This window comes from Scatophagus argus, chromosome 9 (genome assembly GCF_020382885.2).
Source record: "Scatophagus argus isolate fScaArg1 chromosome 9, fScaArg1.pri, whole genome shotgun sequence".
Taxonomy (NCBI): Eukaryota; Metazoa; Chordata; class Actinopteri; family Scatophagidae; genus Scatophagus; species Scatophagus argus.
Window position 1 is genome coordinate 15294576 of NC_058501.1, and position 18447 is coordinate 15313022.

At 41.3% G+C, this 18447-nt stretch overlaps 1 protein-coding gene across 3 annotated transcripts; it reads right to left on the reverse strand.

Moving 5' to 3' along the window:
* Positions 1-2781: 2781 nt before the first annotated feature.
* On the reverse strand, positions 2782-18423 carry LOC124064935 (cingulin). 3 transcript variants are annotated; one of them, XM_046399849.1, is made up of 21 exons: positions 18288-18423; positions 12638-13547; positions 12437-12507; positions 12255-12324; positions 12038-12133; positions 11195-11316; positions 10844-10955; positions 10409-10621; positions 9341-9489; positions 9115-9141; positions 8168-8288; positions 7841-8053; positions 7496-7717; positions 7149-7397; positions 6835-7005; positions 6407-6568; positions 5922-6095; positions 5595-5713; positions 5150-5258; positions 4907-5070; positions 2782-4374 (listed from the first exon to the last, which is right to left on the reverse strand). In XM_046399849.1, exons 2-21 carry the CDS (start codon positions 13544-13546, stop codon positions 4239-4241), a joined length of 3609 nt encoding a protein of 1202 aa, XP_046255805.1. In that variant the 5' UTR covers position 13547; positions 18288-18423; the 3' UTR covers positions 2782-4238. The 3 variants fall into 3 exon arrangements, with proteins under 3 accessions (XP_046255805.1, XP_046255803.1, XP_046255804.1); XM_046399847.1 differs by having other exon boundaries at positions 12437-12534; XM_046399848.1 differs by lacking the exon at positions 9115-9141 and having other exon boundaries at positions 12437-12534.
* Between the last annotated feature and the right edge of the window lie 24 nt (positions 18424-18447).

Consider the following 18447-nt stretch of genomic DNA (forward strand, 5'->3'; position numbering starts at 1 on the left):
GAAAGCTGGAATGATATGGAAACCCAGTCCCTCCCATGGAAAGTATGCTCGCTCATATTTTGCAGTCAAGCAAAACAGGTATTGTAGCCTACACAATATGTTGCCATTGTACGGGTTTGGTTACACTGGACGGGAGGTGTGGTATCAGAGATGCTTCATCTGGTTCCACGGCAAATATTGAAGGTGTGACTTCAATTCCAAAGAATTTTTAAGTTCAGTTCCTAGCAATCAGAACAGGACAATGTCTATTTTCAGGCTCTATGTAGATCAATCACACAATAACACTGCAGGATCAGCAAGAGACCTGTAAACCTCTGAGAAACAGAGGCCCCTGTGGCATCTCAAAATAGTCAAACATTGTCTTGCTATGAGTGCCAATGTGCCAAATAGGATGCAAACACATAAATAACCAGAGGAGTTGGTAAAGTTTCTCTCCAGGGTGCTGACTTTCATCTTTTTTTTTCCCGAATACAGGAAAATCAAATGTCTGAAGTCACAAAAATGTTTTGGCAACAAGCACAAAGGCATGGGTGTTTTCCCTTTGCCTTTTTCTTGCCTTTCCTTTTTTTTAAGAGATGAATTGGGATTTTCTTCTAATGTAAAGATTTTACATTCTAAACATTTTGTAGACGTTTTCCTTCACCTCTTTCCATGCTGATCCCAGTTGACTGCACACATTCCTATCATGCCTCCTCCTGTGCTGCTCGTGGCAGCAGCAAACCAGCTATCATGGTGCCAACTATAAGAGACAGGTTTTGTGCACAATGTAAGCTCCAACAAACAGATATTTTTCATTTGTCTTTTTGTCTCAAGGATGTGGCAAATGGTGCATTTCATATGGTGCATTTCATATTTACCAGACTCTCTCAGGGTGAAGAAAGAGGCTTGATTTCGCGTTTATAATTGTATATAGAAGCAAGATTACAGTCCTGGACATTTAGCGGAGTTGTTTGTGAACATAATAATTGTTTTAATCTGTCATGTCCATAAATGCAAACACAGTACTCTTCCATCAACTCAGTTATTTTCTGCCCTGCAGGATGCTTATCACAGAGTCAAAATCAATATTTCAATCTGTAAAGCATTAACATGGTGGATCACATTAACTCTGCGAAAAACAGCATTAGTGCTTCACTTGGTTTCTATTCGGCTTATTGCTGTCATCAGCTCACTTAATGTCAGATTTGGTTTGTTTTTCACTTATTAAACAGGGTTTGTGCACGGTGGCATACAGATTTTATTTGTGAGCTTTACTGTAGAATTTGTGAGTTTAATTAGTGGAAAGCTGACAGCCTGAACTATTTATCCAAGCTTGTGTTAGCACAGTAATCACATGTGAACATGTCTATAAAAAGAAATGCAGTCCTCTTGTATCAACACATTTCTGTCCTGCATGATGCTCATGACGAGTACGATGAACAAAAACAATTCTGCAACAAGAGATAAGAGGAAAAAACAACAGTGGCATTCAGTCGTGAGTGCTGCAGCTTCAGTCTGTCAACACATGCTTCTCTGCTGAAACAGCTGACACAACAGTACTGATCACCAACAGTCTTAAAGCAGCGTGAGCCAGGTGGGAAAAGGCTTAATTTTTTTTACAGGGCCTGTACAGTACAGCTACAAAATCGAGTCGAGGATGACCTATGTATAATCTATAATGTGGCAAACATTTGACAGTTGAAAAAGCATTTTCACAGTGGATATTTTGACGTAGCACAAAGCAAGAAGAGTAAACCATAATTGAAGGAAGTTGAAATTATTGTTATTAAGTTAGCTTACACCTGTGCTTTTCCTGTCTGCTGGCCTACAGCAAGTGGAAGAAGACTAAACTGTTATCATGCACAGATAATGTGAATTAAAGTTTAGTACTGGACAAACACAATCCTCGATAATAATGACCTACTGAGCTCCTGTGGGTGTTACTGAATACCTCATTCAGCATCGCACTTCTGTATAACCTCTATAACCAAACCTTAAATGCCACAGAAGCACAGTCCTGCTGCAAAAACAAGAACGCAATCCAACTCTATCATCTTGTTTCTTTGAATGAGTCACTTCAAACATGGGAATAATTGAATATACAGTATTTATCAAATGAGAATGTGTGTCTGCTTGAACCCTTGTCATAACCAATAAAAGTTTGTTTGTTTGTAGTTTGTCTATCAAACAGATTAGTCTTAGAACTCACATGTTCTACATTTTACTTTCATTTAGAGTGGAGATGCTAGGAGCTACTGCCTATTTGTGTTTCCTCATGTCTGCACATAAATAAATTATCCACAACTAAACCTGCAGTAGTTAAATTTTTTTTGGCCTGTTGGAGGCAAAAGAAACACTTTGTGAACACAACACCGATAATATCATCATATTTTAAGTTGATATGATGAAGTTGTTCACAAACACTTGTTTACTTACTGACATCAAGCCAAAAACAAAATACAACTAGCACATTATAATTAAGAGGAAATTAAACAAATCCAGTATTACTCATTCTGACTATCAACTTGTTAAGGGTGAGTTCTTAAATACATTTACTGAGGTAAAACTGGTGTGTTTATCACTGCCACTAACTTTTATCTTCCTCAAACAGCTGACTTTTCCAGTGAAGCCGACAGACCTTCTTAGGAAATTTAGTGTTATGTGCGGGGGTGGAGGCAGGGGGGAACAAGTTTTACCTGATGTAAATGCACAAAAAAAATGAGGAAATTGCATTGTGCAAAAACAAAACTAAAAAGCTGATTAACATTCTGGAATTATTACAAAGACAATGAACAGAAACAATTTAACTTTGCAGTTTTCTATTTTTGTGAAGTACAGCCAGTGTGAAAATATTTCCAGAAAAAAAAAAAAAATCAGAAATTACAATATGTAATATTAAAATCTAACAAATAATTAAGTACCATTTTTCAGTCTGACTGAAAAGATAGGGAGAAACATTACATTGCAGTCAAATGCAATACAATTACAGTGTTTGTTCGACTGTAAACAAAAATCAGTTAAAAAAAAAAAATCTACAATTGTTTAATACCAACACTTAACAAAAATCATTTAGGTAAGAATTATCATTACAAAATTATCTTTAACAATCTTAAGGCTTTGTAATGAAATGACGAGAATATATTTCAGTGACTTTCCATAAGGGAATGCATAGAAATTGTGCAGTTTCTACAATTAAACTTTTTACCTGAAAAGTTTTTACCAGACAGGACCATTATTCTACTTTAAAAGTGCAAAACCACTTTTATACAGTATGAGATATTTTGACAGGGGACAGTCATTTTTTGAGCAGCGACATCTCTGTCCACAAAGCTATAAAAGTCCGTTGAACCTGCTGGTTCCGATTCAACAAAGTCTTGAACAACAACTATGTCTAAACCCTTACAACATGAGGTTTTTAGCACATTTACATTTTATATTGTGTCTTTGTCCATGAGAGTCCATTTCAGATGGCATTAGTGCCATATATTCTTATAATTAGGAATTCCTCAGCTGTGTACTGTGTGACAATCCTTAAACACCAAAATGACAGATTTCATACTTCAGTACATTTTGTTTGAAGTAAACAAACCAGTCATTTGCAGCACTTCAACTATTAGAAAACATTGTAAGAATTATATAGTGTAATATTCCTCATAGTTTCTCGTCAACCACTTGTGGCAATCATGAATGATCTCAGTGTTAGTGTTTGATCCTTGTTTTCCAGTAGTGCTACCTAAAATCTGTGCATAATGGGGTACAGGATTTGTGGTTTCAGACTGTTAACGGCTGTGCTACAAAGAAAACTAAAGTTGAACAGGTGAAGAGTATTTCTCATTATTCAGTCAAAGCCAGACTTGGCATTGTAAGTGCTTGACCCAGAATCTCAAGCCCAAAATGGTTTGACACACTGAATCTGTACCAAAAAATACAAGAGGTATTTTCTATATATGTTTGTCTCTGCTTCTAGAGTACCTTGTGTGGGGTGTTTACTAATGTACTACATGAACACAATGGAATACTTCCATCTAAACCATGGATTACATCTGTCTGCATTGTAGACCGAAAGTAATTCCATAAAATGCAGAGGATGTTTCATTTCCTGCCCTTCCCCTATTAGCCTCTACAGAATGTCATGTATCTCACAGGCCCTTGTGTCCCTTATTGTCTGTAGTGTGTACCTTTGTGCCTTTTGGCCTTAGTCCCATTCTGCAAATCAGTGTTACATTTTCCCACCCTCACCCTGTCCCTGAAGTGCTGTTTTAACAGGAGCTGGTCTGGAGGTTGCTTTCAGTGAGGATGGAGGTGATAGTGGAGGGGTCATACAGGCTGTCGTCCTCATCTGAACTGAGGGCTGATGAATCCAAAACTGGGCGCATCGCTGCACTGGTTTTTCTCCTGCGACACATTATCATCATTGTCATCATTAATTGAGACTCACTGTCATGTGCTACTTATTTTACTCATAAATGCTGCCAGGTAGTCACAGTGCACCCTCTGCTGGCAATATAGGAAAACAACATGCATTTCCTTGATACTAGTAGGAGCATGTCTGGAACTGAATTCCCCCTCTGGTACATGATTAATGTGCCATTTTAGTTTAATGCAATAACTTTTCTCATGTGGGTGATATCTGATACGTTTCACACCCATCACATTATGAAACACTGCACCTCTGGGAATCTGTGTCAATCTCTACCAGGTGTGTGTAACAGTTTAAGAATCTGGGCTCACCAGTAATAACGTCATTTACGTGCAGTTTTATTTGTTCTGTCACATAAGCAGGAGGAGATAACATCTCTCTCTCTCTCTCTCTCTCTCTCTCTGACTCACTCACACAAATTGCACTTGTAATATAGCTGCCAGGAGGTCTTTTATAAGCAAACTGCATGAGAAACACAACCAGAAACAAAGAAAAGGAAATGCTTACTTGAGTTCAGTCTCTAGTGCAGTGACTCTGGACTGCAAGGCCTCCTTAAGCTCCATCTGTTCCTCCATGTCTCTCTGAGCCTTTCTCCTCAGTCCATCTATCCTCTCCAGCTCCGTTTCGCCTTCATCCACCTGCCTCTTAAGAGCTTTCACTCTCAGAGTGAGCTGCCATAAAAGACAAGATTATATATTTGATATACTCCCATGTTCACATTCTGACATAGCAGGATGTGAATGTGTATACCTGGTCTCTCTGTTCAGTGTGTGTGTGTCTCTCCTCATCCAGCGTCATGTTGAGCTCTTTTAGTTTCCTCTCCAGACGTCGCTGAGATGCCAACACAGAGTTCTTTTCCCTTTACAAATACAAGAGAAGAACAGAGCATAAGACAAAAATTCAGGCAGGCATGTTAATGATGAATATTCTCCCTATCTCAGCTGCCAAAATGGCCTCGAGCAACACATTTGTTATCTCGCTGCTCTGATGAGAGTAGCCGGGTGTTGAAATCTGGCTTTACTGGGCTCTTGTCTGAGTATGCATAATTGAATTAATGTGAAGTGGAATGATCGCTTGATGTTAGATTGCAAAACATAGCTCCTGAAACTTTGAGATATTTGGTTGTCAAACAAACCAGGGTGAAAAAAGGAAGATCCACTGGACTGCAGTGTGTTTTCTTGCTGTTACACCGTACCTCTCCTCACTCCGTAGACGTTCTTCCAGATCCTGAATCTTGTTCTCCATCTGGGACACTCCTGCTGAGGAGCGGGATTGGCCTTCCATGTCAGCCACACGACTCCTCAGTTCTTTCAGCTGCAGGGAGAGACACGGACAAACAGCAGGTCAACAATATCCACCATATGCCCAAGTGGAGGGTCTAAAGGTACGTGTTCACCTAAATGCAGTATTTTGAATTTCAGCGAAGATGCGAAAGTACAAAGAGTGAAAACTTTTTAGCAAACTGAATACTTCAGTTAAAGAGCACAGATGTCACAAACAGAGGTGTGTCGTGTGTTTGTACATGTCTCTCCATGGCGTTTTTATCCAGCTCCAGGTCTTGTTTGGAGGACCTCTCCTGCATGAGCTCAGAGCGCAGCTGATCGATCTGGTCTCTGCTCCTGGTCACTCGGTCTGTCATCATCTCCACAGCGCTTTTCTCCTCCTCCAACTCCAACTCCACACGCTTCAGCTTGTCCTGAGAGAGACGAGATGAGATCAACTTTATCAGATGCTTGAAAAGGAGACTGTAGTGGACCAGCCCCACTGACATTAGATTGTGCTGAGTTTGGACGTGTAAGCATGAAAATGTAATAATGGAGTATATGCATGTTAAGCACAACTACATCCTAATGTATTAACTGTATTTGTTTGACTTATGAATGAAACGTGTCCAGAAACATGCACCGACTGTTATACTAACAATGAATGCTACTGACAGCAGAACGCCCTGTAATAGCCATTGTTTGTTTTCTCAAACCATCAGGCGAGTGGACGCACATATCTTACCTCCAGGATGCGAATCTCCCGGGTTTTCTCATTATAGCTGTTTTTGCTGGCCTCAAGCTCTCCCTCAAGGTGGCGCAGTCTGTTGGCGAGAAGCTCTTTATCCAGCTGGTGGTTGTCTCTCTCTTCGCATGCAAGCAGAAGCTCCTTCTTGTGTCGTGACATCTGGTCAGATTCATCATAATATTGGAGGCAATAATGCCAGACTGAATGTTCATCATTGTGCAGTTTTGCATGTTATATCACACAGGCACATAAATACAATCGGCCAAGCGTGCACCATGAATATTGTGTCAAAACTATTGGAAACAATCAGATCACACATCATTTTCATAATAAAAACAACAGTCAGACCAAGCGGGTGAGTAAGCATGCAAACAAACACTTGACAAAATAAAAAACAAACAAACAAACAAACAAAAAACACGCACTTCTTCTTCCAGTCTCCTTAGATTTAGATGACTTCTTTCCAATTCACTTTGAGCGTCATTTCCATGACGATGCACCTCCTGCATTTCCTTGCGTGCCCTCTCTCTCTGCTCCTCCAGCTGAACCCTGAGAGCCTGCGCCTCTTCTCTTGAGGACATGATCAGAGACTCATACTGTCAGAAGACACCGGGAGGGAGAGGGGGCAAAAAAATAAAAAAGGGTGATTTTTTTTTGTGCTCTGAATCCTCTAATGAGCAGTTGGATGCTGCAGAAGCTTTCATTTGTATGCAAAGATATAAAAAGAAGTTCTCCTTACCTCTTTGTTGAGTTTCTCCAGAGCTCTCTCCTGCTGGTGTTTGGTCTCTTCCAGCTGGTTGACGGTCTGTTTGAGTGCCTCCTTGTCTTTCTCTGCCTCTTCCAGCCGCAGGTTAATGTCATGGTGCTCCTGGCTCAGTCTGGAAGCCTTTCGTTTGGCCTCGTCTAGCTCAGATCTCAGCCCTCTCACCTCAGCATGCAGGGCGAGCTCTGCCTCTGAACTCTCTGTGGCATTGGTCTGCAGCTGAGCCTGAGGAAACCACAAAGGATATCCATTTATGCTTAAATATATCTACTGCTTTCAGTGCATCCATGCCCCACTGTGGTGCGTGAGACGGGGTGACCTACCTCTAACCGTGAAAGTTTCTCTTTGAGACGTATATTGACCTCCTCCTGCTCCTGCTGGGCATCTTGGAGTGATTTAATGTCCATCTGAGCTCTACTGAGACGTGTTTTACTGGCTTCTAGTTCTTCCTCAGCTAATGAGAGTTTCTCTTTGAGCTGGTTAGCTTCCCTATGAGCCTCATCAAGCTTCTGCTCCAGCTCTGAGATGATGGCTGGGTTTGGAAGCTATCGGCAGGAAGACAGGGGAATGATATTAACAAGAGAGATGATGAAGAGTAAAGATGAGACTTTGGAATCTAAATAATCCCTTCAGGTTGCTTTAGCCCCTTGTTGTAAGATTTAACAAACCTGTTTGTTTTTCTGATGTGCCTTAGCGAAATCTTCTTTGGCCCTCTGTAACTGGTCCTTTAGCCTGTCGATCTCATACTTCAGTTCTGCCTCCTGTTCCTGGTGAGATTTTTTTAAGGAGATGATCTCCATGACCTTCTTGTCACACTCTGTCCTCTGCTTCTCCAACTCCAACTTCGCCTTCTGTAGATCAGCACTGTATCGCTCACGTTCCTGAACAGGGATATGAACAATATGATGGTTAAGTTGCTTCTATTTAGTGAAACAGGTCAGGTCATTGACCTGTGCGTTAGCGATCATGTGGGCCTGAGTTTATGTTTACTGCACCTGGTTGAGAGACTGAGCGTGGTTAGGGTCCGGTATCTTTTGTTTCATGGTGTTCACTTTATCCCGGAGGTCCTTTACTTCTTCCTCAAACTCTTCTTTTTCCAGACGAGCTTGAAGGAGTCTAAAAAATGTAGACCAAATATAGCTGAACTAAACAAACTGATCCACATAAACAACCACAAAAAGCATTGACTGATTGTCTGATTAGCAGCTTTTGAATTGTATAGGTTTATTGGTTTGTATAGTCAGCTTAATATATTTTTGATGAGTCATTATTTAATCTTCAAATAATAAAGAAATAAATCAGCATTTCCTGTTACTAATTAGAAGACAGACATTTTCACAAAGAACGAGTCTGGAACTTTTTCTTTTGTTACTAAACACAGAAACTTAAGGTCATCCACACAACTTCTTTGTATTCATACAGTCCCGATTCTAAAAAAGTTGGGGATACTGTGTAAAATGTAAATAAAAACAGAACGCAATCATCTGCAAACAAACTGTGTTCACTGACATCAGTTTTTCTTTGTATATTATCTTTGTAGTGTTTTCAATCAAGTCTATGTCAAAAAAGAAACAACAAGCAAATTATCACATTCCTACATTACATTCCAACTTTTTAGGAATGTGGGTTGTAGTTTCTGTTTGCATACAGTGTTACACTGCATGGACACAATGAAAAGGTAAACAGCCACGTAAAAATGTCATGCCCTGAAGTTCAAGACTGTGACTGGTGGTCAGCACAATTTCTGCTGCAACCACAGCAACAAGTACTACCAATACTCCCATTAAGAAGCGTGTACATGAGGATCCATGGTACAAATATGAACTTCAGTCAGGAGTTTGAGGTTTTAAGTGTGGATGGCCTTGGAACTACAGTCAGACAGTTGTTAGTGCAGCTATTCATATCTATAAATCTGCAAATCTGTTCAACTAGTGACTCTCACGGTGCTTCGGGGCTGCTGGGAGGCTCTCTGACAGAGAGGGGGAGAAACATTGACCAGGTAGAATGGAAGAGAAGAGAGACACACATTAGTAGCACAGTAGGTGCAAAGAGAAACCATGAAAACAAGGTGACAAAACCCACGTCCAAGTAAACGCTGGAAATCCCAAACCCAGGTAGGTAATAATGAACACACATGTTGAACAATAAGAATAATGGAATAAACTCACTCTTGTTTAGTTGTTCTGAGTTCGTCTCTGGTGGCATGAAACTGCTCCATCCAGTGGTTGCTTTCATCTCTACAGTCTTCCAGCTGCTGCTGTAGGGACCGAACTGACGCATTTACACGCAACCGCTCTGCCTCGATCCCTGCGTGAGACTAGAACAGGACAAAGAAGAATTTAGAGCATATGTGACAGTGTCCTCTCCAGTTTCAACGACACCGATTAATATGTAGATAGACAGACTGCTGGGCAGAGCTTTATTTCGAGAGATCAGGTACAAAATGTTGTTTCTTTCCACTATACAAGAAAAGAATTTGCAGGGGAAGTGGGATAGTGCACCTACACTGAGCATGTTTAGTGCACCTGTGCATGCAGCTTCCCCTCTGCAGACACTCCTGTGTTCTTGTCCTCAGGCTTTCATCAGGGGAGTTCAAGCTTTCATCACAGTACTCAGAGAGGCAGTACACCTGAAGCCATTTTCGTTATATGTCTATGTACAAAAGATGTTACTGTAAATGTGGGTGCTGTAGAAATAACTTGGATGGAAACTGAAGTGAATATAAATTTAAGCACTAAAATAAGAGTGCTTTTATCCAGATTCCAAAGCACAGTGCAGCACGGAATTATAATAGTAAAATATTTTTTTACAGAGATGGGGTGTTAAAGCTTGTATGTCAATATTCATAGTTAATGTCAAGCTGGTTTGAAAAGCCTCCCTCTATCTGTGGGTTCGAAGAAGCCTGATCTGCATACACACTAAATACCAATTACAATGAAAGAACCTCTTCTCCAATTTATTTAATCATATATACAATCTGTAGGGCTCAGATTTGATCTCAGCAGCATGCAGGTAATCCTGTCAAAATATCCTTGAGTTTGAGTCATGGGTGATCTACAAGTTAATTCTTGAAAATCACTCCAAACAAATCTACTAAAATCCAGAAAATTGTCATTGTAAAGGAAAAAACTGAGAAACATGAGGAGGTGGTTTTTCCTCATAGGGACTGTTGTTGAGGGACTGGTTTTCCAGTGTCTAATGGGACAATGAGCTGTATACTGTGTATGTGCACACACCTGGGACACCTGCTCCATGCTGCTGCGGAGCTTCTCCATGTCAGCGCTGTACTGCTCTCGGAGCGTCTCCATCTCTTTGTCATGGCCGGCCACCTCTTCCTTCAGAGCTCCTTTGAGGGCCGTTAGTTCTCTCTCTCTCTGCCTTAAGGTCTCCTCCAGCTTCTGTTTCAGTTGGCACACCTCCATCAGCTGTGCCTGACAAGACATCAGGTCCTGCAAACACAGAGAACATATAGCATTAACTCCATACTTTTCATCTCTCAGCCCACAGTTTGTACAGGTTTGCTCATTTATAGAAACAAAAATGCTTTCTTAAGAAGTAATTTAGTCTTGATTTGAGTCTGAAGTTGTTTTTAAAAATCCATTAGTGGGGTGAGATACTTTCTCTTTATGTATCTGTGTGGGTGTATTTATTTGAATATGTTTCTGCGATACCGTCTTGTTTCCGTTCTCTCTTCTCAGTTCATCCTGAAACTCAGCCAGCTGGTCCTCCATTTCTCTGACCCGAGCCTCTGCGTTCTCCCTGTCCATACGCAGCTGAGTCAGCCTGTGAAAAGAGGACGGTCACACGCACACACAACTGAATGATTTGAATTCAACTGACTATGGCACACTTGTTTGTCTTGTGAATAAGTTACAGTAACTGCTTGTCTTATGAAACTGTTGAGAGCACATCCTTGAAAACAAAATGGGCTTGTTATGCTCCCGTATCACTATACACTATGGTACCCTGGCCCTCCGTCTATGTGTGTGTGTGTGTGTGTGTGTTTGCTGTTGAGTCCTCACTCTGATTGTGTTTCATTTAATTCTTTCTTCTTCCGGTCCAGCATCTCTCCGAGCTGCAGATTTTCATCCAGACAGGACTCCAGCTCAGCTTTCAGAGCGGGATCAGAATTGCTAACAGAGTCCTACACACGAGCAGACATGATGAATAAATGAGAACAGTGAAACATTAGACATCAGGCAGCTCTGGTGACATAAACAATGTGCTTTTAGGAAATGTTAAAGCTGGCTTGAATTTGCCCACCAATCAATATGCATAAGGGATTAAGTTCTTAGGAGCTATTAGAGATTAAGACCTGCCCACCTTCCTTAAGACAACATATAATGAGTCATTATTGGAGTTAGATTATAGTGTGTGTGTGCACCTTTGACTAGCTCAGAGGGCTTTAAGGATTAATCCTCAGATTAATCTGAAGCACACTCCAAGGAACCGACCCAGCACTCCTGGTTAGATTATTTAAAAAGACATAAAAAGTCCAAGTACTGTTTCCTGCTCTCGAGCAACCAATGGCTATTTCCTTCACTTTTTTAAGTTGGTGCTCTCATTTCAAGGAGACTTTGGATGAGTGTTTGTGTGGCACTGGACGTGCAGCATGTAATTAGAGCTGATTTAAAGTGGCAGGTTGCTCTCTGAATGTTAACAGGCTCTGCTGGCAGCCAGTTCCAATCAGCCGAGAGAACTGAAGGAAGTTTGGTGGGTCATCCAAGGGAACTACAGTAACAACCAAAAACTCTAAAATAACTCTAAAATAAAATTGTGTCTTGAATCAAATATTTCACTGCACCTAATAAACTCTTCTAAATTTCTGTATTATCCTGTATTTGTAGTATTTTTTCTTTTCTCACCCTTCTTTCCTCTTGCAGGGCACTTTGTAGTTCAGCCACCTTTCTTTCAAGCACCCTCTTTTCTCTCATCCACTCTTCCTGGTGTCTTTCTTTGGGCTGCTCAAAAAAAGGCATATAGGCACATACATGTAAGCAGTACGCTCTTGCCATTTCTTTACCTGACATATGAGTCATATGAGTGTAAGTGCAAGAACACACGTTTAAGAGATTTCCAAACCTTTAGATTCTGAATCTTCTGAGAGATGACCTTGACTTTGTGCCTGATGATAACATCACTCTCAGTGCTCCTGAGGGAAGGAAAACAACAAATTTATATGAACCTAATCCTGGATAACCACTGTATTGTGACAAGTCAATAAAATCTCTATGTGTTTGCCAGGACAACATGTAGGTCCATACCCTTGTCTCAGGATGTTGTATATGGTCTGCATGGCCTGCTCCTCCTCACTGTTCATCTCTGCACTCGGACCCTGGTCCAGCAAAAGGTCAGGAGTCACCTTGAGACATAGATCAGAAAACTACTCTTGCAATGTCCCATATTATGTGGTGTTCTAAACTCACTGCAAGTGTATGTCCAGCCAAAAAACATTTCATTCTCACCTGTGCCTCAGTCAGATTGGCCTGTGGCATCTCCACAGCAGCATGCCACTGATTAGAGGAGTGTCCTGGAAATTTCGTGACAGCACCCTGGCTGCGTCCCAAGCTGCTGTGAGTTGAAGATGGAGGAGAGGTGTAGGCAATGGGGGTGAGGAGAGGAGGTGTAGCCCTGGGGTCTTGTTGCACAGGAGGGTGTCCTCTCTGTTGGACTCCAGTGTTACCACCATCAAATCTGTTTATCAGTCTGTTGACAGGAGTCTGCCTCTGATTAGAGGGTTGCTCATTTGTTTGTCGAGATGAGTCAGAGTAGTCCTGACTGCTCCTCAGTGGCCCGTTGAGCCGTGCTTTGTACGAACCATCCCACATATTCCTCTCCACATCCCTCTCTCCACCCCTAACATGCCAGACCTCTTCTCTCTCTGCCCTTTGTCCAATTCCCCCATCCAGATTCCCATAACTACCAGACTTCCCATCCCCTGGTGGCCGAGACAGCTTAAAATCCTCTTTGCCTGCCCCTCCTTCTCCATCTCTGTCCAGCAGCGAGCCATGAGACTGGGCCCTGCGTAGTGCGCCTCCCTGCCCTCCTCCTCCTCCCGCTCCTCCTACATCTCCCCCTTCTGTTCCTGGCTCTGCCTTCTCTCTCCTCCGAGGAAGGCTATTATAACCGGAAGGGTACTGGGTCCGGAGCTGGACCCCGTATGAGTCTCCTTTCTCTCCATCCTTGAGGAACACATATGGCTGACCAGCAATGCCCTGCACCCTGACTGCCACGCCGTATTTGGAGGGGGCCTGAGCCTTGGTCTTGGGCTGGGATCCGGGCTGCCCCCCACCAGCGTCACAGAGGTCATTGATGAAGCGGATCTGGACACCATAGTCCACTGGGATCTTCTGACCTGAAGATGGTGTGCTCATGCTGGCAACAGAGCAGAGAGCAGGATAAAGAAAAGAAGGAAGCAAGAACATGGTTAGATTTTGGCTCGTTTTCTGTACCTGATCAAAAGACTAGCTCTTTGCTTGGCTCTAGTATTTTCATACCTCAAACTGTATTCATTTGGCGAATGCTTTATCTACAGAGTAACAGTTAATCCTACACATACACTTCAAGAACACTTCAACATGTGGTCAACCAACCCTACAAATAATCTGCTCTACCACCCGTGTATAAATGAGCCAATAAGAAACAAAAAAAATGCTCCTTATTGTTCCATAAATATGCCAAACAAGGTTTGAGGTAACTCAAAAACTACATCACCATTATTTAGTTAGCCCACCAAGAAGCAGCAGCAAGTTTATTTTTTTAGTGAAAAGTCATGCTTAGTATCTCTGGGGAATCTGTACCAAGATTATTTGTTTGGTTTATGTGTACATTTTGCGTTGATATATTTTATCATATTCTTCTTCAATATCAGTATCGGCCCAATCAATCCACCATCAGTCTGGTTGTAAACCTGACTGCTACAGTACAATCAATAGCCAGGTTAACATACCACAGCTTGTCTGTCAAATTAGAGGATCAAACAAAAGATAAAGAGAAATTCATTAGCACACAACCCTGAAATGTCAAAGCCTTGTGAGACAAACGCAGCAATGCAACCTTGCTTTGAACAAATACAGATTTATAGGCTGTAACACTTAGTTTCTGGCTCTTGACTGCTTGCGTGGACTTTGACTTCAGTGCACTCCATTAGTCATTAACCTGAAAGCACACACCCACATATCACTTTCCCCTTGTAAGGACCAGCTAAACCTTTCCCAACTTTTGGAAGTTTTCCCAGCCAGATACTAAACCTATCAACCCTCAACAAAACTTAGACAACTTGAATATAGAGAGGTAGCACCGAAACTATTAAGGATCATTTCATTCTTTTAAACTGTAATTTCTCCACTAGTTTTGTTTTGCTTGACTACCTAATCCTCCCTTTTCTATACTCTGATAGCCCTTGTTGAGTAATTCTGAAACTATGCCCCTTCAACTGATCACACCTACTGTATGTCAAAGTAAGTGATAAGTCACTGCCAACCTTATTTGGCAACAACCCAAAGTACTGAACATTTTGGTTATAATGTGGAATGAGTGATCATTGCCTTGGGTTAGGTTACATTGCGAGATCTTATCTGTCCATTACACAGGCATGGTTCGGTAAATAACTTCACTCCCTCCTGACCTCTGCACCTTCTACTTCCTCTCCACAGCTTTCCAAGGTGAGAGACAGAAGGTGGGACGAAAGACTGAAAGAAAAGGTGAAGTGAGAGAGAAAGAGAGAAGAAAATACACTCAGCTTTTCTTCTCTTATCAGTGCCTTGTGTGATAAAATCTAAAGTCAAGCTGTTCCTGTGAACAACCCTCACCCCCAATCCCAATGCACACAAAAAAGCACCGACTGCAAAAGTAACCATCAAATAGGGAACTCTGTTTTGCACTGACACATGCACCCATACATTATTGAATGCCTACACACGTTTTTACATTTCTATACAGATTTTGGAAGTTGTTATGACGCAGCCCAAAAAAAGCCAAGCCATTGTGAAGAAGAGCAGTCAGCAAAGTGAGCCAAAGTGAGTGTGCCTGCTGTGGAATTTTCCAGAAAAGGTGAATTAAAATGTCTGGACTGGCAGTGAGCAAAGTACCATGACATGAATGACCTTCTGAGGGTATCTGTGCGCTTGTGGTGCGTAAGCATCGTCTGCAGACAGACCTGCTCATCACACGAGCACAGTTAGTTGATTTTTTCCCACCCTTTGGGAACCACAGAGGAAGCACTATGTCACAACACATTTGTGCAGTCTAGCATGAAGTCTGCAGCCAACTGCCTTCACAGCAAGGACAAGCAAATATGTCATGCACTGACAAACGGGCTACAGACACACCATATGACGAGTGCAGCCCATTGATTTAATGTGAAATGCCGATAAACGATCTGTAGCATCTAAGTGTGGCCAACAGACCTATAGATAAGATAAGTAAATGTAAAGTAGTAACAAAACATTTCTTAATATCTGTTCATCTGCATCCCTTCATCAGTTTAATTTTTCTATGTCACTGAGGAAGAATGCCGTCCCGAGTCCAAAAGGGGACAGGGGTGAGGGGAAACCCATCCTATTGTTCGGTTGATGTGGGGCAGAAAATGAGGGCAGCAATTCTGAAATTGCCAAAAGGATCCCCTTGCTTGTTCATTTACACTGTTTACCTGATTATGACTGATTATAAGTCTATTTCAGCCCTGGAATTTTTGTCCTCATACACCTTCATATTTAAAGAAAGATATCAAACAAGTTCTTCTGTAAATCCATTTGGTCATATGCCGTCTGTGTTGTGATATTAACCTGTCAGTCGCACTTGCTTGCTTTATTTCCTTCAGAGATCTCAGATAGTTGATTAATTAATTAGTGAGTAAATGGTGATGGCTCTCTGGATTTTTATTATGTTGGAGCATTTTGTAAATCGAAGGAATAACGGAATAAATAATGTGAAGGTTTATCAATAATTTAAAAAACTGTTGCAGGCCCAACCTTTAAGTGGACTCAAACCACTTGTGTGATTAATAGGACGGACTTTAACAACAGACCAACACACAACAGACTTTTGCAGGCTTGCTTTCCCAGCTAAGAGTCCTTTTGGGATTCTGTTGCCAGTCATGTTAGCCTGAAGTTATGCTGACAGGCTCTGTGCCTCTGGCCTCAAATTGAATACTCGCACAGTAAATTGAATTGGAGCTGCTTCTCTGTTAAGATCCGAGATGGAATGGAAAATATAATTAGGAGATTACAGCATCTGTAGAGAGAAATGCAACAACAGCAATGTGCGGAGTCATGAAAGTGCCTCTGCTGACTCAACAAGGTTCATATGACCCAAACATCTCCGGCCTAAAACTGATACAGCTGCAGAGAGCAGCTCAGGCTATCTTAGTCAAAACTTATGATAATGACTACACAAGGCCTGAAAATTTTGTATTTGCTGTGCTTCATATGCAAATCTATCCATCTGTAATATTGAATTATAACAACAGCAAATTAACTATCTGGCATGACAGATTAGAAGTTTGTGCCAACTATGTTTAATGCAATATCGTGTGTGAGTGGAGAGATTCACAAGCTATTTCAAGTCTGGCTATAGTCTAGAGGGCAAATTGAGAAAAAAGCTCGCAATTTAGATTGTGGATAATGATTGCAATTAAATAGATCATGTTATTATTTTTTGGCCAGATTGTCCACCCCCAGATAGAACTTTGGAAGTGCTGAGAGATAAATCTCTTTAGAAACATGTAAAAGAGTAGTTTGCCCCTTTTCCTTCAGGTAAATGATTAAGTTTTACAGGCTTGACCTGGAAAACAGAAACATGGACGTACAAGTAACAGCGATGGGCAAAATAGTAGCTCACAGCACACCTTATGTGTCCTTTAAGGACAGGAAACCTCTTAGTCCTCAGGGTGTTCTCCCCCTCCATTGCATTCTTGACATAAAACCTGACTCTCTCTCCCTCTCCAGCAGTCAATCGCTCTCCAAACCTGCCACTGCTCCTCTTTCACACTCAAAACAAACAGCCATTTATTCCTCCTTTCAAATCCAAAGAACTTCATTGGCATGACAAAGGGAGACGTCAGTGTTACCAAATAGTACACAAATGACACCATATTAGGAACACATAATTACGCTCCTCCCTTTTCCCACATTCCAGACACTTGTTTCTCTCTGTCCTCTTCACTTACACAGGCGAGGGTGTATCTGTGAGCGAGTGTAAGTGTGTGTGTGTGTGTGTGTGTGTGTGTGTGAGTGTGAGACAGACAGACAGAGAGAGAGAGAGAAACTGATTTATGGCATTTTAAGTCAATTCATGGGATTCGTACCTGTAACATTGGGGAAGTCCAATCACTCTGTGCAGAATTAAGAATTGCTACCAGCTTAAACTTTTTTTTTGCCACATTCATTCTGCTTTAAAACGAAACTGTGTCACCATGGTCAACACTTCTTTCTCGCCTGCATCATCAGTTTCATCTGACTCAAGCTTAATCTTTAAAAGCATCTCCGCTTTATAGACCAGCTACTCAGTATGTCAGGCTATGTTATTATTATCTTGCAGAGATTCAAAGTGAGGGTTTTAAATGTGATTACATATAGCATACGAGTCTTAAACAACGTCTCAGGCGCGTTGTTTGTTCTTCTTTGTTTGTTTCTAAGGGCACAATTTTTCCAGTGACAAATCCCCCTGGTGCACAAGGCAGAGACACAGCTTACGCATAGAAATCGTACCTGTTTTGGAATGAAACAACTTTTAAATACGAAAGTCTTCACTTGCAGAAACTTATAGTCACCCAGAGAGCACTTTTAACATTAACATCTGAAGACATCGCTCATATACTGTATATTTCATACTACATTAATGGGCGTATTCAAAAGTTGTTATGGAGTAACGTTAGCTGGGAGCACCGGTCCCTAACGTTACTTTATCCATCCAACTAATGTTAGCAAACAAGCTAAACAGGCTAATGTAAAAAATTTCAGTAACACAAGACTGAAAGAAATTATTACACAACCAACTTAACCGAAGAAATATGCGTCACACAGCATCAAAAACTCCCACAAAGAGCTTAACTGATCGTGTCAGTCTGGTTTAGCTGTCTGGCTATAAGAAGTCCAAAACCAAGAGTAAAGTTACCTCCTTCCCTGAAGTTATTCCTCCGCTTCCTCTGAGAATACTCGCTTCCTTTATGTCGATGATAATTCAAATACTTTCGCAGACATTCATAAAAGTCCACGCAGATAACGTGGGTGGCAAAACAACTAAACGCAACAAGTTCATCATACTGCGACTGCAA